Source organism: Dasypus novemcinctus, chromosome 4 (genome assembly GCF_030445035.2).
Source record: "Dasypus novemcinctus isolate mDasNov1 chromosome 4, mDasNov1.1.hap2, whole genome shotgun sequence".
NCBI classification, from domain to species: Eukaryota; Metazoa; Chordata; class Mammalia; order Cingulata; family Dasypodidae; genus Dasypus; species Dasypus novemcinctus.
In genome coordinates, this window is record NC_080676.1 from 109,692,849 (window position 1) to 109,714,434 (window position 21,586).

Consider the following 21,586-nt stretch of genomic DNA (forward strand, 5'->3'; position numbering starts at 1 on the left):
GTTATAAAATAAAGTCAAAGGGTAAATAAAGCATGCACAGGGAAAAATACATATAGGTAAATTGTTATTGGTGAAGTCCCACATCAAAATACATAAGCTATTTGGAAAACGCAAGAGCCTTTCAGAACATATAGGTCTGACTAAATAAGAGGAATTTTTTAGTTTTTTTCACAAAAGTTTTGACATTTTAAATTTAAAACATACTTTTAATAGGTTGCAATTCTTCCCCAAAAGATCACCAAAATAATTCTAAAGAAAGGAAAAGTAAAGATATGTGTACAATGGGTAACAAAAATGGAAACAAAGCAAGGATTCGAATTTATTCTTCAAGTATAGCAAACTGAAGGCATCTTACCATCACCTCTCTACTAACCAGGCCTCAGGGCCTTTTATCCTATCAATGCAACTAAGAAACTTAATCAAAAAGGACTTCTCAACCACAAAGAAAATTCCACTAAATTTCAATTCACTGTAATAATGCTTTTTGGTAATTTTGGAGCCCTATAGGGGACAAAAATCACTGCTTTCACATTTTTTAGGCCTTGTGGATACTTTCAAGTAAACTAAATTGGTTTACATGAAATTGAAAGATACTGGTTTTTTCCTAACTTATTCAATTAATATTATGATTAAACACTAGGTAAAACTGAACTAGCTTAAATTTCCAAGATAATCTCCTGTAACACTTGGTTAGAAATGTTATATTCCTGTAACTAAAACATACATCTTTTATACAAAAACAACTATATTGCCTGTCACATTTAAAGCACTGAAAATCAAAGCTACCGGCTTAGCTTGATGTATTATAATTAGTCCCCTTCAGCTTCTGATGAGCTACATTTCCACTTTTTAAAAGGTTAGTCATGCCAGTATAAGTCTATTTGTACATCATTCATTCCTAGATTGCAATTGAGTCACATAATTGAATAGCATTAAGAAAATAGAACTGCCCTTTATTTTTTTTAAGTTTTTCTATAGTAAATAAAATACGAAAAACACAGAAATGTCAAATAAACAACTTAAAAAATAAGCTGAAGATGGAAAATTAAAGGTTTATTTTCCACAAACTGAATAGAGAAAAGAGAGTATTAATATCATGTACTGTGTATATACCAAAGGTTCATGACCCAAACAAGAGAAAAGTAAAATACCTAAAAACTTCAAATATTTAAGGAAATAATATTGAATACTGAATATTGAAAATATTAAAAGGCTTTTTGCATTTTAGCCAAACACATACCAATCCACCAATCCATTAAATCTCCAGGTACTACATATGATTGTATTCTATTCTGGAGAAATTTGATTGACCTGATACTTCAAACTCAACCAAAGACGTTTCATTTTTCAAAGACAATTCTATAAATAGCAGCCTGAAAAGAATAACTAGCCTTAGAGCAAAAGTATCTAATGTACTTTTAGGAAAATATGATCAAACTATTTAAATTAAGATTTACTTCCTTTCAAATTGTAAAATTTAGAATATGCTTCCTCATAATAAGGTAAGCTTTTAACTTTCTATGTAAAGAAAAGCTGCAAAAGTAGCAAATAAGAAAAAGCACCAGAGAGCTTTGACAAAACAGTTTTTCATTATGATGATAAGAACTTGTGAAAAATATAAGAATTATAAGACAGAACTTTTTTGGTTATTTATTTTAACCCAGCAATAAAGCAGCCTCCTATTTAAATTATACCAGAAGCATGAGGTAATGTATGGAAAACAATCTAAAAAAATGTTACCCAAAAAGTTTTCTTAAAGGTTTAATGGATATTAAAAAGGAGATGTATATAGTCAAATACACATAAAAACAATTATAAATATTTTAAGAAGATGAAATCATTTACAATACTTTTTAATGAGTTTATTTTAATTCACTTCAAATAACTGATAATAAGTTTTGAAAAATATACTAATGGCCATCACAAAAAACACATTTGAAACTATAGTAATGGACAGTATTATAAGGCATAGGTTATTTTATTTATTTGTCTAAATTCAACCATTCACCCTCTTTAATACACTCGACCTAAAAAGAAAAAAAGGGAGGGAGCATTTTTCTTATCTGAGAAAGACAATTCAAGTCTCAGTTAATTACTCCTTTCTATTAAAGAAAACTGATACTTTTGTGTGAAACATAAATTTCCTAGTAATTTCAAAATGATAGGCTCTAAATTTTAAATATTATTTTATGTTTTAAAAATCTCATGTTTTGAATATAAAAATTAAATATATGCTTGCTTTTAGTAAATTCCTATCACAGAACCAAAACAACTTTAATACTTAAATTGCAGATTCTTGAAATTACTAGTAATTTTTTTTCCAGATAAATTATTTAAATAACATCTAAGAGCTGTTTTGAGTAGATCTTAAGCACACTGTCAAAATAACTATTAACCAAAGTTACATTCATTACTTAAACAAGTTTAAATTATTTAACAAATTGACAAGTTAGCAACAGTAAATTGTTACAGCTAAAAACTACAATTCTAAACCTGATAAACTGGGATTTCTGAGGCCAGACCTGGAGGAAGCCTGTATCTCAGTCAAACTGGGAGTCCAGAGATCTTTTCCTTTTGTCCTAAATCAAGAATCACCTTTTTCTGCCGAGGTGATTGTGCTGAGTTGCCTTAAGCAATTATCCAATTAAAACAGAAGGGGTTACTAATGAAAAATAAGAGACACAGTATCTGCTTTTCATTTCTAGGGTCCAGTACCAAAGAACTGGACTAAACTAATTAAAACCAATTTCAGGGGAGCAGCTGTGGCTCAAGTGGCTGAGCACCTGCCTCCCACAGAGGAAGTCCTGGGTTCGGTTTCCAGTTCCTCCTGAAAAAAAGAATAGCAAGCAAAACAAATGAAAAAACCAACTCAGGGAAGTCGATGTGGTTCAGTGGTTGAGCATTGGCTTTCCACATATGAGTCAATTCCTGGCCCCTGGTACCACAAAACAAAACAAATTCCCATATAACAGCTTCAAAACCCAGCAACCATTTTAAATTACTCTAAAATGGTGGTTCTCAAATGTAAGCAGGAAAAATTAATAAATCACTTGAAGGTAAAAGAAGATTGCTGGGCCCCATTTCCAGAGACTCTGTTTCAGGGAAACGAGAGGGCCCAACCTGATCATCTGCATTTCTTGCAAATTCCAAGGTGATGCTGACATAGCTTCCCCAAAGATCATATTTTGAGTAAAATTGCTTTAGACTACCCTATTTAACCATTTTTCTGCTTTTGGTCATTTGTTTCTAATTACATATTTCTATAAATCATGTTTCAATAAACATCTTTGTATATAATCAGAAATAGCCTACAAACTGATTATGGTTCCTCATACATACCACCAATTGAATTTCTATGGCATGCTACCAAATTACACCCACCATCCCTAACAGTGTACATAAGTGCCAATTTTATCAAGGCTGGCTCAAAGTATTATCTATTCCACTGTTATCCATTTAATAGGAGGAAAAAATCTCACTTTCGTTTTCATTTCCTTGATTTCTACTGAGGAAATTTTTTTCCAGTTATTTATAAGCAATTTATATTTCTTTTATTTTGAATGATTTGTTTATATTAATTGCTTATTTTTTCTATTGGTTGAGTTACTGTCTAAATCGCTTATCAATTAAAGCATTTCTTTGTCATTTTTGCATATAATTTCCTCATTTGCCAATTTAATTCATCTTTGTTTATGTTGTTTCACAAAAAAGAGTCTGAAAATTAGGAGTAATCCCTCTATTGATCTTTTTCTTGGTATCTTCCATTGCTAATAGGCTTAGAAAATTCATTTCTCAACAAAATAATATAATTCACATAGAGCTCCCTACAGTTGTGTATGTTTTTTACAAGTATTTGCCATTTGTTCTTGATTTCCTTTAATATAAAAGTGATAGAACATTTTTTCCCTCCAAATTGCTAGCCAATTTCCCTAAGTCTTCCTTCCTACAAGAATATATAATGCCGTCAAAGGTTCAATTTCCAAATATGTGAGAGTCTGTTTCTAGACTATTATGCTCCATTTATATATCTAGCAAATATTATATCACCATGACATTGTTTCAATTACTGTGGCGTCATCAACACTCTAATATCTGGTAGACTAACTCCCCACTACATTACTCTTGTTGGGACAACTAATTTATTTGGTTCTTGGTTCTTACTGCTATAACATGGGTGTGTGCCAACTCATATGGCTGCAATGAGGAACTAACTGAAAACATACCTGAGAATACTTTGAAAACCATTTAGAAAGACATGCTTTTATCTGTATCTCTGGTTAGGATATTATTGATGACCCTTTCATATAATGTTAAATTAAAATCACTAGGATAACCCTTATAAGCTGTGAATGTTATACAAGATGTTTAATGGGCTCAGCACTGCTATAAACATTTTGCAGATAGAAATATTCCTTTCAGTTCATCTGAGTAAAGGGAAAACAAGTTAGAGCCTGTCAAATAAAAAAAGAATGGGTGGTAGCAATGCTTCCTATTAATTCATGCAAGACTTCAGTTTTTAGAGCTGTATAAAAGGTTCATAAGGCTAGTTTCAGGAACAGAGTCAATTTAATTTCTTTGCTTAATCCTTTAATTTGATCCCACAAAGATAAAAGATTCATAGTATGGGAACATAAACCATCGAGTCATTTTTTCCCCAAAATGCACATAATACAGGAGGAATTCAGACAATAAAACATTCCCTTCCAAGGAAGTCTTAAATTTTAAATAAATCTTGTACTTGCACAAATTGAGCACCTAAAAGGTGTTAGTACTACCCCCTAAAAAGTTTAAAAGACCCTAGATTGCCTTTATATGGTATACAGAATCAAATAATATTTTTTACACAGTAGAAAACTTTTCTCCAAATTCCACTCCTCCTCAATTAATAGAACTAAGACTCAAAAAGCTAGGTCTGAGAGCTGAATTTTTTTGTCTCAATTAATTTTTAAACTTACTTTAGCAACTCACTGGTTTCCTGTTCACTGTCTTGTGTTGTATCCAAAGAAAAGGCATCTGAGAGTTCAGCTGAGCTGGACTCTTGTTCTACTGGTGGAAGTGTCTGGACTTCAAGCGAGCCACTGAAAATTTCTCTCTCCCTTTTAATCCTTTCTTCATAATGGTCAGTAGGATTTCTTAAATCTTTCTCAGTTTTGTCATGGTCATCTTTGAAAGAAGATTGTTTAGCTTCACCAAGAGATGATTTTGCTGAGATATTGAATAAGCTACCAAGAAACTGGAAAAAACTTTCTTTTGTCTGTCTATCACCTTCTCCTATTTTGGTATCTGAAGTAGAACTGGAAAGGTCATTTGATTTTTTGGAATCTTCTGGCTTTCGGAGAGTGATGGACTTCTCAGCATGGTTCCTTCTGTCCTCAATTTGGGGACTCTGAAAACAAAATAAAGAATAAGAAACATCATTATTTTTAAAATTAAATTAAACTGTCGAAAGGAAAGAAAGCAGAAAACAATCACTTTACTACTAGAAATTACATGCACTAAAATCTGAGTAAAGACCAGTTTGTTGCACTAATATAATTTGAAGAAAGTGGTTTAAGAATCAGTAGGCTTACAATAATAGGTTTAGTATATAATCACAAGAAACAGAGCAAACTATAGATTGTTAAATAATTAACTAAAAGGAAATGGATTTAAGGAGAATCTATTCACAAGAAAATATTTCATTTAGAAGGTAAACAAAGGTGCCAAAAAAAGTTAAAACTACAAATTCATACTATATCTGGAGAAGTATTTTTTCAACTCAGGCTTTGATTTTTATTATCACCCGACTGAAGTGTTTTAGACATTTTTTTCCTAACCTCACTCCCTGTGACATTTAATATCACAGGTATGCTACAATTTATGTGTGTCTTATGGCCAAAAACCATTGTTAATATCTTTTTTTTCACCATCCTGCCAAGAGCAAATTTTCTCCCCTCTCTGGGTGTTACTGCTTCCCTTAAAAAAAATGCCTGATCTAGAGGACATCAACTTTCAAAATCCTCTAGATACTAAAATATTGTTTCAATAAAGACACCTTAATATATAGTTGAGATTCAAATTGCTTCATTAGGAAAAATACTTAGAATCTTTCAAAAGTGGACTGTAATAGGAAAGCACAACTTTACTAATACAAAATTTTGGAATTTCCCCCCTAGATTGAAGGCATCAGATTTTTCATTCTAACAAGTAAAAAACTCACTCCAGCAATTCATATTCAATAGCATTTTATGAGTGCAGCATATGTTCAGGCACCACACTGAGATGTTGGAAAATACTGGGGAACATTAGTAGATTCAGGAGAACACTAAGATGCTGGTGAATACTTCTGGATACCTGTCTTTTAATGAGCTTATGGTCTAGAAGAGGTTTCTTATGTACTGATAAAATCTCTGTTGCTCAAAATAGGTACTTCTGATTGTTTTTACTAGGTGACATGCTACACATTCCAGGACTGCACCAATGGTTTGAGCCTGCCACTTAAAAGGAAACTTGTTGATAAAGTTTATCTTTCTAATTTTACTTGAAAATGTCTGACTTCAGACTTGCAGGAAATAAAGTTGAATTTACTAAGGATTCTAAAACAATTGGGCAAGATGATTCAAATTCAGTTCAATTCTATAGCTACTGATTGATAACCTATTTATTACATGCCGAACTCTGTGCTAGGGACTAGGGATACATTTGTGAATAGCACCGATGACTTCTGTTACCTGGGGCAGTTTCCAATCTACTGAAGAGCACGGACAGAAAGACTTTAGCAAAGCAACACAGTATATGTTGTGAAGGGAGCAGAGTGCATGGAGCGGGGCTGCAGGACCCAAAACAGTATGAATTAGTCCAGATTTGATGGAGGTAAAAATGGAGGAGGTAACCTAAGGGATGCTTCCTACAAGTGCCTTCTGAACAGGGACCTAAGAGTGACTACTACGCATTTTTCCGGTGTGTATACGTGTTTATTGGGGCTGCAGCTTCTACAAGCTTAGTATGACTGGAGATTGTTAGGGTACAAGAATGAGAACAGTGAGCGGTAAGTCTGGACAGAAGGACAAGGGACAGATCACAACAAGTCTTAGTCATATTTAAATTTATCCAGGACAACCACCTCGCCAAGGAACTGAGTCTACAAATGCAAGCAGGAGAGTCCGATCTGTCAACTATGTGGGATCAAAGCCCCCTCTCAATTAAGAGGTGGAATAGGCATCACCATCCCAGAGTCCTCACATTGGGGAATAAAATATGGACTAGAGTGGACTTACTGGTATTCTGCTACAGACTTGTTGTGATTCTAGCAATGGAAGAAATTATATCATTGATGTGGAAACAATGGGTACTGGAGTTGCTGAGGGCAGGGAGAGGGAAAAGGAGGTGTAATACGGGGGCATTTTCAGGACTTGGAGTTGTCCTGAATGACACGGCAAGGACAAATGCAGGACATTATATATCCTGCCACAACCTACCAAATGGACTGGGAGAGAGTGTAAACTACAATGTAAACTATAATCTATGCTGTGTAGCAATGCTCCAAAATGTGTTCATCAATTGCAATGAAGGTACCACACTAATGAAAGTTGTTGATATGGGAAGTAGGGAGGTATGGGGAGTAGAGTATATGGGAATGCCTTATATTTTTTAATGTAATATTTTGTGTGATCTATGTATCTTTTAAAAATAAAAAACATATTTAAAAAATTAAAAAATAAATTTAACCTTTATTATAAGAGAGCAAATGGACAGTATTGTTAAACACTTGGTACTTCAGACAAAAACACCTGAACAGACTTCCTCATGGCATCGTGGTAACCCACGCAGCTGCCACTTTGGTTAAAATCATTCTTCCCAAGAGGATAAGCAAAGACAGGAACATGGTGCTTCAATTCAAAGAAAAAGTCCATATGAACCATTCCTGGTAAAACAACATCCAGTTGTGTGCATTCATTCCAACCTTGGACAACACCAGGTATTCTTGCAGAGTTAAAACTCTTCCAGGCGTATATTTTGCAAGTTCAAAATTAAGTCAATGGTAAAACAAACCACACTCTTGTGTGCTCTGTGAGAGTAAAGACTGTATCATTGATCATGCTGGCATTCCACCACACGTTCTTCCCAGATTCCAAAAAGCCTTCTGAACTTGCTTGCTCAAGTACTTGTAAAAGGAATGCACATTCCACAGTATCTGTCAGATGTCATGCTCACTATTTCTTATAAAAGGAAACCTTAAGTGAGTCACAAAAAGATCAGGACACCAAGGTAAAACCGCCTTAAGGCACTGTAGTTTCACTTGACAAAGTTTTATAAGAACCTGATCTTCAAGAAGGCAAGAGCATTATAATTACAAAGGTATTTGTTCACCTCATTCTATACTTTAACCCAGTTCAAAATAGTTTACAGGAGTGTTCCACTAAAGACTAATGAAATTAGGTATATGAAAAGTTAAGAAAACGTTTAATCCCTAATTCACACAGCAAATTAATTTCAACCAAACAATATTTTAAGTTTGTTCCCACCTTAGGTTTCATAGGGTATTTTTGAGTGAACACACAGCATTTCCTCAATGTGTGAGGAACTTAATATAGCCTGTGAGGCTCTACATTTAGAATATCATCAGCCTTCTGGAGTCACTGTACGTTTCAAATTTTACTGGTTTCAACTTCAACCTGATTCCACTGTCTCTACTTCATCTGCCCAGCTATCTAGTCATGTGGGAGCCCACATATAAATCAAAAGCAACCTCTTGAAAACTGGATATCTATATCTGAAAGAATGAAAGAGGATCACTATCTCATTCACTATACAAAAATTAACTCAAGATGGATCAAAGACCTAAATATAAGAGCCAAGACCATAAAGGTCCTAGAAGATAATGCAGGGAAGCAGCTACAAGATTTGGTAATAGGAAATGGCTTCATAAACTTTATACCTAAAGCATGAGAAATGAAAGAATAAACTGGATCTCCTCCAAATTAAACACATTTGTTCTTTAAAGGAGTTTGTCAAGAAAGTAAAAATGCAGTCTATTCAATGGGAGATAATATTTGAGAACCACTTATCTGATAAGGGCCTAATATCTAGCATATAAAAAGAAATCTTACATCTCAAAACTAAAAAGACAACCCATTTTTAAAATGGGCAAGACATGTGAATAGACACTTTTACATAAAAGGAAAATACAAGTGGCAAAAAGCACACAAAAAGATGCTCAACATCACAACCTTTTACAGAAATGCAAATCAAAACTACAATGAGAGGGGAGCAGATATAGCTCAGCACCTGCTTCCCATGTACAAGGTCCTAGGTTCAATCCCCAGTACCTCCTAAAAAAAAAAAAGTACAATGAGACATCATCTTACACCTATCAGACTGGCTGTTCCAATAAAAAAAAAAAAAAAAAGAAAGAAAATTACAAGTGTTGGAGAGGATGTGGAGGAAAAGGAATGTTTATTCATTGTTGGTGGGAATGTGAAATGGTGCAGTCACTGTGGAGAATAGTTTAATGGTTCCTCAGAAAGCTAAATACAGAACTGTCATATGATCCAGCAATCTCACTACTAGGAGTATCAGAAAAAATAAAAGCAGAGACATTAACAGATACATACACACCAATGTTCATAATGGCATGATTCACAATTGCCAAAAGTTGGAAGCAACCCAAGTTACCTCAACAGATGAATGAATAAACAAAATGTGCTTTATGCACATGATGGACTATTAACTTAACTGTAAGAAAGAATGAAGTACTGACACATGGGACCATATGAATCAATCTCAAAGACCATATCTTGAGTGAACTAAGCCAGTCACTAAAAAAAATACTACATGATCTCACTGATATGAATTAAGGATACTGAGTAGACTTATAGAGGTAGAGTCTAGAAAATAGGTTATCAGGAGACAGAAAACGAGTAGAGAGTGGTGAGCCAATGATCAATCAGATCAGAATCTATGATAAGGTGGATGGGGAAGGATCGGCAGTGGTTGTGGGTGATGGTGGTACAATGATGTGAACAGGGTGAAAGATGCCGGAGTGGGAGTGAAAGCAGGTTGGGAGAAGTGGGTTGGGCTATTCATAGAACTGGGAGGAGGGTTGGAAGAAGGAACAGGTGAACTCTGCGGAGGTAGAGGACTGTGGTTGAAAACTCAATTGTGGGAGTATTCTTTTGGCAACTATGGCAGGGGAAGGTCATTGGTACAAGGTGTCAGTAGTGGTGGGATGTGTTGGGAAGGGTACACCTGGGGCATACCTTTACGGAATATGAATGTGCTCATGTGGTCATAGGGTGTTACCTCAGTGGGTAGAGACCTACACCATAACAAACTATCAAAATCTCATCGGGGGCGTCCTGCTACATTCTCTAATAGTGTGTCAAGAATCTCTAGAGTATATATGCAAGCCTAATAAAAGAGAACAGACCAATATGCCAAGCCCTTGCTATTAATGCTTGTACTTATGAACCTTATTCTTTTAAAATTGTAACTTAACCTAGTAATATCTAGTGCCTAAGATTTACCTCCTGAAAACCTCATTACTCAAATGTGGCCTCTCTCTAAGCCAAACTCAACAAATTCAGCAAATAAACTCATTACTTTCTCCCCTTGAACAAAAGGGGGAGAAATTAAATACAAAAGAGTTGTGGTTTCCCTACACATGATTCTTCTGCCCCTTCTATTTGAACCTATTTTTAATACTATACCTGATAAGTATATGTCCAAGAGATTTAAATCTTTGGTCTGTCCATGTGCCAGCTGGACTCTAAATCTCAGAGTTGCAACACCTAATCTCCAGTACATTGGACTCACTCAGGACAACTAACAAGGAGATGATGCTGGACAATGCCCATCCCAAGGAACAGAGAGTCTGCAACTGCAAGCAAGATAGTCTCATCCATCTGCCCCATAGGAACTAAGTCCATTGTCAATTAGAGGTAGAATGGGCATCACCATCCCAAAATCTTCAAGATTGGGAAATGAACAATGGACTAAAGTAGACTTCCTATTATTCTACTATAGGCTTATTGTTATTCTAGCAATGGAAGAACTTTTTATCACTGATGTAGAGGCAATGGCCACCAGAGGTTCTGAGGGGAGGGAGAAGGAAAAATAGGTGTAATATGGGGGCATTTTCAGGACACTGGAATTGTCCAGCATGACGCTACAATGATGGATACAGGCCCTTATATATTTTGTCATAACTTACAAAATTGTGTGGGACAGAGTGTAAAGTATAATGTAAACTATTCATGGTTAGTAGCAATGCTTCAATATGTGTTCATTAATTGTAGCAAATGTACCACACTAAAGAAGGATGCTGTTAATGTGGGAAAGTGTAGGAGGAGTAGGAAGTGGGGCATACGGGAATTCCCTGTATTTTTTATGTAACATCTATGTAATCTGAAGTATTTTTAAAAAAAATTTTTTTTAAATAATAATAGAAAAAAATACTTTTAAGGCTGATTTCAAAGTGAATTGGGGGAAACGGACTTGGCCCAGTGGTTAGGGCATACATCTACCACATGGGAGGTCCGCAGTTCAAACCGCGGGCCTCCTTGACCCGTGTGGAACTGGCCCATGTGCAGTGCTGATGCGCACAAGGAGTGCCCTGCCACGCAGGGGTGTCCCCTGCATAGGGGTGCCCCACGTGCAAGGAGTGTGCCCCGTAAGGAGAGCTCCCCAGCACGAAAGAAAGTGTAGCCTGCCTAAGAATGGCGCCACCCACATGGAGAGCTGACACAGCAAGATGACGCAACAAAAAGAAACACAGATTCCCGTGCCGCTGACAATAACAGAAGTGGACAAAAAAGAAGACGCAGCAAATAGACACAAAGAACAGACAACCGGGGTGGGGAGGTGGGGGGGAGGAGAGAGAAATAAATAAATAAATCTTAAAAAAAAAAAGTGAGTTGGGAGGTCATTCCAGAGGTTATGCTTATGCACATCTCAGGAAGACCACTAACTGCCACAGTAAACAATGCCTCAAAAAGGTGCTCCCCAGGGCTCTAGAAACAGCTAGACACTACAGGCAAGGTACACAAGCCCATGAAATCAGCACACCAACAGTGGACTTATCTTGGGATAAATGATAACCTATTTCCCCACTGCAACAGAGTTAGGACCATTTATTATTTCCCTACAAAAGATTCTTCTATCCCTTTTATTTGAACCTATAATTAACAGTATACCCATTAAATATCTTTGGTCTGTTCATGCACCGGTTGAGCTCTGAATCTCGGGAGAGTTGCGACCAACGCCTACTCTCCAGTTCACTGGAGTCACCCAGGACAATGAACAAAATGATGGAGGGAAAGAGATGTAGGTCAAGTGGTTGAGTACCTCCTTCTCATGTATGAGGACTCAGATTCAATCTCCAGTACCTCTTAAAAACAAAACAAACAAAAAACAACTTTCACTGGGGAGCAGTGATCCCATGTATGAGGTCCTGGGTTCAATCCCCAGTACTTCTTAAAAAAAAATTAAAATTAAAATTAAAAAATGATGGTGATGGACAACCCCCATTCCAGAAATGAAAGAGTATCTACAACTGCAAGCAAAACAGTTCCTTGCATCTGCCCTGTAAGATCTAAACCCCCCTCAATCTGAACCATAGCAGGCATCACCATCTCAAAATCTTCAAGATTGAGAAGTGAACAAACAAGGGAGGAATGCAACCATGGACCAAAGGAGACTTACTACTACATTAATGGAAGACCTGTAACATTGATATAGTGGTTACCAGAGGTTCTGAGGGAAAGGGAAGGGAAGAATATAGGTAGAACATAGGGAATTTTTAGGGCATTGGAATTGTTTTGCATGATTTTACAATGATGGATAAAAGCCATTATACATTTTGTCAAAACCTACAAAACTGTACTGTGCACAGTGTATACCATAACATAAACTATAGACCATGGTTAGTGGCAATGCTTCAACATGTGTTCATCAATTGTAACAAATGTACCAAATTAATAAAAGATGTCGTTAATGGGGAAAAGTGTGGGAGGTGTAGGGGGTTGGGTATATGGGAATCCCCTGTATTTTGAATGTAACACTTAGTAATCTAAAGCTTCTTGAAAAATAAAGCATTTCCATAAAAAAAACTGTATGGTGCAAAGTATAAACCATAATATAAACTACAGACTATGGTTAGTAGTTACGCTTTAAGTATTTATTCTTCAATTATAACAAATGTACCACACTCATGTAAGATGTTACTAATAGGGGAAAATGTGAGAGGGGGAGGGGCTGGGGTATATAGGAATCCCCTATATTTTCCAGGTAACTTTTCTGTAATCTAAAACTTCTTTAAAAATAAAATTAAAAAAGCAACTTCTCTTCACAGAAGCAACCCAAACAGCCTCTCAGTCTGGCAGTAAAAGATATGCTAGCCAATGTTTTAAAGATGCTCATGTACATGAAGGATATTTATACATTTCTGGTTCTTTAATACTTCATTTAATATGTTATACTTATCAACCTTCTTCCCAAATCAAAATGAATTAGCACTACAATATGAATAGTCCAATGGCTACTTTTCTGTTTAACTGATGTGAATGACTGCTCACGCTTCACTGCACTTGAAGAAAGTGAACTATGAGCTATGCATTGAAATATCACAAATACTTTTAAAATACATAAGATATTCACAGTATCTTATAAAATCAAGGCAATTATCTTTTTTAAAAAGTAAAATTCAGAACAAGGACATTAGAAGACAAATAATGTTGGTCAAAACAGTATTTATTTCATTGTCTTAAGAATTCTTATTTTCACCTGATCATTCCTTTCAAAGCATAACAGGTTGCTTTCCAAAAGCAGATAGCAGATGTTAAGCTACTACAAGTAGATGATTTGTTAAATTAATGAAAGCCTTTACATTTAACCTTTTTTAGGATCATGCAAATTTTTTAAAAAGCACTTCTTCTCTCTCCCTCAATTTTCATCTTCTTTGCTAAAATATTATCCCTATATCTTAAGTTTACTGAAGATCATTTTTTGGTTTCCTTAAATGTCTCAGCTATTAACTTTTCTCTCACTCTCTAAGAAATTTATCATAGTTAAAATATCATCCATCAACTAAATAAGAAAAATTGTTTCTAAATTTAGAAACAAAAAATACACAGAGAAAAGCACTGACATTCAAAGTAAACATCAATAATAATTCTATATTTATATAATTAAAAATTTCAAGCTTGATCTAAAGCATCCACTCTTTGACCCTCACTAGGTGGGACTGTGTCCACCTGCCAAAAGAACTGTTTGTTCCAACAAGTGAGCAGAACAGAAGCACTCAAGAGTTAAGCAAACTCTACCAAAACATCATTTCCATTTACTCTCAAAGATGAAGGCACAGGTATCTTAGTAGTTTTTTTCTTTCACAATAAATACATTATAATACAGTACCTTTAGGTCCAAATTCATCCATTCATTACACTCTTTGCTGTGTATACAAAAATATACTAGATATACTGATTAAGCTGCCATCAAAGAGCTTATAGTCTAGCAAAGCAATAATCATTATATCACCATGTATGAGACAGAATAAGAGGTATGTACATGATGAAGGACATGATTAACTTGATTAGAAATGGTAAGAAACCATTACATAGAGGAGGTAACATTTGATCTTGATTCTAAAGGGTACCTAGAAACATAAATAGTGAACATACTTCAAGCATAAATAGTGAACATACTTCAAACTTCTGCATCTTTAAGATGTATGTTCACTACTACAGGGATGTGGCTCAAGAAGACTGGGGCACAAAAGACAGAAAATGAGGATGATAATATACTCAATTAGAAGTGGAGAATAAGTGGAGATAATTGATGACCAAGTTTTTTTTAATTGGGCAACTAGCTGAATCATGAAAACAAAGATAGAGATGGGAAATAGAAAGAGAGGTAAGAATTAAGCACTTTTGGGGGTGGGGGTAGAACCACAAAATATTTAAATGCCATATATAATTAGATCCCCTGGTGATTTAAATGCCATATATAATTAGATCCCCTGGTGATGTCCAGGTTGAGCTGTCTGGTAGGTAGTTAGAAGTATGGTTTAAGAATGTAATTTGGGGAAACGGACTTTGGCCCAGTGGTTAGGGCGTCCGTCTACCATATGGGAGGTCCGTGGTTCAAACCCTGGGCCTCCTTGACCCGTGTGGAGCTGGCCATGCGCAGTGCTGATGCACGCAAGGAGTGCCGTGCCATGCAAGGGTGTCCCCCGCGTGGGGGAGCCCCACACGCAAGGAGTTGCGCCCGTGAGGAGAGCCGCCCAGCGTGAAAAGAAAGAGCAGCCTGCCCAGGAATGGTGCCGCCCACACTTCCCGTGCCGCTGACGACAACAGAAGCGGACAAAGAAACAAAAGCAGACAAAGAAACAAGACGCAGCAAATAGACACCAAGAACAGACAACCAGGGGAGGGGGGGGAAATTAAATAAATAAATAAATCTTTAAAAAAAAAAAAAAAAAAAGAATGTAATTTGGCAATACAAAGTGTGTGCAGGAGAGTCCTAGGGGAAAAAAATTAAAAAGGAAGGCACAAAGAAAATAAACAAGATAAATGTTCCTAGAAAGGATTTTTTAAGGTAATGCTTCCATAATTTGTTAAGCTGACTTTGTCTGTTATTTTATTTTTTTGAGGTTGAAATAAAGTTTACTAATTTTGTTAAAAAAAAATTAGAAAAAGAAAAGTAAAAGAAAATAAATCAGTGAAAGAGATAGAGTAGTAGTCAGAAACATTATGAGGAGGCCAGGCCATCATCTCAGAATCTACAGAGGGAAAATATCAAGGAGGAAGAATTGGTCAACATTATCAAATACCAAAAGGTTTAAAAGAAAGGAAGATTAGGAAAGACAACGATTCTGGATAGGGAGGAGAACTAACCACTGCATTTGATGCATGGGCCTGGGAGGGGAGGAAATGGTTAAGTACGTCATACTCATCCTTGTACATAAAGTGTGAAATGAAGGAGTGGTAGGAGATGAGTCTGGAAGGTGGAGAGAAGCCAAATCAAAGTGCTAATGCTCTGTCCCTTCACTTTCACACGAAATCTCTTGAGAGAGTGGTCTCCACGACTGTTTCTACATACTCCTCTTATAAACCCTCAACCACTGCCTTGAATTTGGAAGAACTCTCTACCAAAACTGTTCTTTCCAAAATCATCACTGAACTTAACTGCAAAACCTGGTGGCCTCTTCAGGCATTTTATTATGAACTATCTGGCATTTGCCAAAAACAAAGCAATACGTGTATATATGACAATACAGAGAGAAGTGATTAAGACTGTAAAACTCCTTTCATTGGAAAGGCGATTATTGAAGTTATATTTTCCTGGTTTAAATAGAGCTCTTTTTTTCTCTTCTTAGAAGTAAACACAGAAATACCAACATTTCAAAGTTCACACATAAATGCATACACACATAGAGCTATAGTTTCCACTGGGACCATATATTGATTTCCCATTACGTTTTTTCGTAAAGAAGAATTATATAACCATTTATGAAAGTTTAATTTTAAATGTTGCCACACAGTCTTTCTAGTTTCTAGGTGAAGGAACTGGATCCTACAATAATCATGCCACAATTATTAAATTAAATATGTGTTTCTTTTAGATAAGCACTTTAGTATTAACCAAGCAGTCCATTAACAAGGTGTTATATAAATAGAGATTTAGAGTTTACATAGTTTTTTTCACATACTACCTCACTTGAGCATCACCAAACCACAAGGAAAACTGGGAAAATATTATTCCCATTTTATAGATGAGGAGAAATTGAACCACAGAGGAGTTCAATATGACCAGAATTAAAGAGCAAGCTAGTGACAGGAGCCATACATACCTCAACCTGGCCCTAAGGGTGTAGAGTTCTTTCTACTGGACCATGTAGCCATGACATCTGACCAAAACCAGGCCAGGTCATCTTTCCAGAACACTGGTCTCCAAAGGTGAAGGATAAATAATATTTCCCAAAGCAGAAGGGAGTAAAGAATGTCAAATGCTAATATGTGGTTAAGAAAGAAAAGGACTAGCCTCTTCACAGTCTTCAAATACATCAGACACAATCTTACCTCAGGAATTTTGCATTTACTGTTCCTTAAAATGTTCTTCCCCCAGATAGTTACATGAGACTCACTCTTTCACCACCTTCAGATTACTTAAATGTCACCTCCTCAATGAAATCTTCCTTGGTCACTTGATCTAAAATAGTAACCTATCCCTGAAACTGCCTATCCCCCTTCCCTGGTTTTTACTCCTTTGTACTTGCCAGTAGCAAACACACACACACACACACACACACACACAATTATATATCTCTCTTTCTCTAAACACCACTCTAATAAAACTTTGTACACATCAAACACTCCCATTGCCCCCCCCCCCCCCGCCCCCTCCTCTGGCTCCTGGCAACCTCTTCCTACTTTCTCTATGAATTTGACTATTCTAGATATTTCATGAAAGTAAAATCATAGAATAGTTGTCCTTTTGTATCTGGCTTCTTCCACAGCAAGATATAGTCAAGGTTCATGCAAGCTGTAGCTTATATATCAAAACTTCATTCCCTTTTTTTTTTTAAAGATTTATTTCTTTCCCCATCCCTCCACCCCAGTTGTCTGTTCTCTGTGTCTATTTGCTGTGTGTTCTTTGTCTGCTTCTGCTGTTGTCAGTGGCACAGGAATCTCTGTTTCTTTTTGTTGCATCTTCTTGGTGTGTCAGCTCTCCGCATGTGCAGTGCCATTCTCGGGCAGGTTTCACTTTCTTTCACGCTGGGCAGCTCTCCTTACAGGGCACACTCCTTGCGCGTGGGGCTCCCCTATGCGGGGGACACCCCTGCATGGCACGGCACTCCTTGCGCGCATCAGCCCTGTGCATGCGCCAGCTCCACACGGGTCAAGGAGGCCCAGGATTTGAACCGCGAACCTCCCATGTGGTAGACGGACGCCCTAACCACTGGGCCAAGTCCACTTTCCTTCATTCCCTTTTAAGAACTGAATAACAATCCATTGTATCATATACCACATTTTATTTATCCATCCATTAGTGGACTCTAGAAGGAAACGCTCTGTGATACCTTTAAGTAGAAAAAATATGATGACAGTTTAAGTACAAAGCCAGAAGCAGTGGCTTTTTGTTGCTCTTTTGTGAATCAGCCCTAGATTGTTGAATGCAGGTAAGAAAACCTGTGGATGGAAAGAGAGTAACTGCTATATGAGAGAGGAGGGTGACAGGTTCCAGAAGAAAGGCAGACAGTGATGAGACAAAGAGCCAAGGAAGAAGTATAAATCTTGGGAAGGAGCAGGGACATTTTCTATTTCTCAGGCTAAAGCCTGAGAAATTCTAGAAGACGATTTGCACAAAGTCCTAACAAGTGATTCTGATCTTCAGTAAAGTGAGAGGAGAGAGGAGAGAGGACACGCTGAAGGAGGGAAGCAGCAGTAGACCTGGGATTGGGGACCCAAGAATGAAGAAGACTTAAAATAATATTTCTAGGGAATGCAAGGAGCAGTGAGTGACAATGTACGCTTTAAAATATTAATTCACTCAATAAATAATGAAAAGCTAAGCATTCTTCTAGGTGTCTGGATGCAACAGTGAAAAAATATGCCCCAAGCCCAGCTTTCATGAAGCCTACATTCTTATGATGTAAGAACTTTTTGTAAATCTAAGTAGCATTACTTTGTCACCTCCTTAGGTGATGGGTGCCATACCAAAGTAGTGGCTGGCACAGTGAATAAGGTCAAGGGGTAGAGAGAGAGATGTTAAGTGGAAAAGAAGGAAGAGTCAGATGACTTTTCCTTTGCTGTCTCCAGCACCTGGCTTGGTCATCCTCTTTACTCCAGGTCTTGCTCATTCCATCTGATGACAGCTCTCCAGAACATCCCAGTTCCTGAGCAGTCTCAACTCCAATGATCCCACCTGCCTCTTTTACTAGCCCTGGCCGGTGTCATTTACCCATAACTATTCCATGTCTGAATCTCAATCTAAAACAATCCCCAATGTTCATAACCTATCATCTTTCAAGCTTTCTTACCTGACTGTTCCAGGTAGACTACCACACCTGTTCTCCTGCCTCATCACAGACACTGTCCTCTGACTCTTTTGCTCTGTTCCTTCAGTTCCCACACATTTTCATATCTTTTCTAATGTCAAATATGTCCCATAACCTCAAAGCCCTTCCCCTCCACCTCTACCCTTTGGTCATCCTCACCCAGCAAAACTCCAATTTTACCTTTTCCACTTAAGTGAAAGAGTCTCACTTTAAAAATCCACAGGCACATGCACGGCTATGTAGACTCAGGCTGCCAACAACTCACTATTTACAGTGTGGGTTGGAAATCAGTCTGCAACCTTCTCCCACATTTCACAGCAGCTATTTCAAACTTTTCCACACCCCTTAGGCGATCTCCTCCACAATCCTACCCCCTTACTCAAAGAAGACCTTACCTTCTAGACCCAGGGAGACACTCCCTCAAAGTTCTGGCACTGTCTCTCGCCCACCTGTGTAACAGTAACATCTGTCTCCATGTCTGCTTCCTTTACTCACCTTCACAATGACAGAAGGAATGACTCCTCCTTCCAGAGCTATTTCTTCCACCAGAGCACCGGTTTGTAACCCTTGCTATCTCCTCAGAAACCTCAAGTGGTCATTTCCGTCCCCCACTCCTATCTTTGACCATTAAAAACTGTGTGCCCAGTAACAGCTTTGTCCTCTCTCTTCACTACCAATGCTCACTATCTTCTTCCCTTTCCTCTCAATCATTCCTTAAACACCTGCAATCTGACTGCATTCCCAAATGTCCCACTGACCAGTCTCTCAGAGACACTATCCTGTTTGCTAATTCCATGGACTTCTTTTCTGTCCTGATCTTATATGATATGTCTGCAGAATGTGACACTGAATCTCTTCCTGAAAGCGACTTTTCCTTTGGCTTCTATGACATCACTCTCAGGTTTTCTTCCCCTCTGACTACTCTCTCCATCTCCTTGAAGCTCACTTCATTAACCATTTCTTATATATCAGGTTCCTAAAAATTCCAGTCTGGTCCTGTTTTACCTTCATGCTCTTCTAACAGCATCTCACTCCTAGTTTATTCAATTATTCAGATGATTCCCAGATCTGTATTTTCAGCTCAGACTCCCAAGTTATGACCCTTTCAGACCTCCGTCTCCATCTGGATACTTCATGGGAACACTGAACTCAATATATCCAAAACTGAACTTCGCCATGTTGGTATCTGACTTCTTCCATTTTCTGTAAGCTAATATTCCCATCTGTTGTTAAAAAGTCAGACAAAACACCAGGACATCAGGACCTCTCCCTTAGAATACTGCCAACAGTGATCTAACCTGTTTTTTTGCATCCACTCTTGTTTACCTCCATTCTACTCTCCAGACGAAAGCCAGAGCATCTTTTTATCATTCAAATCTGAACATTCTTAAAGTTCTTCAAGAGTTTCATATTGCCCTCAGGATAAAGTTCAAACTCCCTAACAAGGCATTTAAGGTCTTGGTGGATCTAGCCCCAGTGCCCTTTCTCAATCTCATCTCTTGCCACTCAGAGACACATTCTACATATGAATGCCTGCAGCATCTTACGCCACCAAGGGCATTCTCATTCATTCTCATTCAATCTTTCCCCCTCTCCCCCTCCCTTCTCTCTCTTGCACTACTGTGTCTTTGCACAATGCTATGCCTACTGCTGAGACCACTATCATTTGCCCTCTTTATCCGGAAAATACCTATTAAACCTCACTTTTTCCAATTGAAAATTGTTTATATGTTCTTCCAATGGGCATCCCTAACACCCTATTCTTTCCTTCCCTCCATAAGGAGAAAGGCACACAATTCCAAAGGCTTTCATTATGAGTGGGACTATTACCTAAATTACTAAATTACTAGTGTGGCATTCATTAACTAAAACCAGCTGCTTACTAAAGACTTCTAGTTAGTATTCTACTAATAGTGCTGCCATATATTACTTGGCAAATTTGCTACTACCAATAGTTGCAATTACTTCAATTATGAGGGAAATAATTCGTTAGTTTATTATTACTGCTATTTTGAGTTGCTACAGTTTGTCATGCTAAAACTTTAAGTCAAAATCACTCTTTATATACCTTCATAATGGATTTAGTTTATGGTGGGCTGTCTGATTAGGTCCACAGTGAAGTGACTACTGATACATATTTGCATCAACAATATTTTTCAATAAATGGATTTTACTGTTAACGTATAACAATGAACTATTTATAGCCTTATGGCTAAGGCAAATTTGTTTGAAAGGTGACACTACATTTTTTTCAGAGAATTACTTTTCCACACACACACAAAGAAAATGAGAACAGGTAAGAAAAGTGAGCTAAAATTCTCTCCTAAGTTGGTCATGGTTTGACAAAAACAATAAAAATGTGATTCACAACTTACATGTCATAACTCACAAGGGTGTTGTGAACAGTTCTGAGGTGTCAAAAATAATTTTTTTTACTGGGGAGTTAATGTTTAAACTATAGAGAGTTTCTATCTGGGCTGATCATAAAACTTTGGTAATGGATGGTGGTGATGCTAGCACCAACACTGTGAACATAATTAGCAGCATTGA

General features: G+C 37.0%; 1 protein-coding gene across 2 annotated transcripts in view; it reads right to left on the reverse strand.

The window, feature by feature from the left end:
* CRYBG3 (crystallin beta-gamma domain containing 3) overlaps positions 1 to 21,586 on the reverse strand; it is a 143,979-nt gene that overhangs the window by 83,359 nt on the left and 39,034 nt on the right. For both annotated transcript variants that reach the window (XM_058296017.1, XM_071214876.1), the window contains exon 3: positions 4,956 to 5,386. In XM_058296017.1, the coding sequence (XP_058152000.1) occupies positions 4,956 to 5,386 (431 nt within the window). The remainder of the gene's footprint in view (positions 1 to 4,955; positions 5,387 to 21,586) is intronic.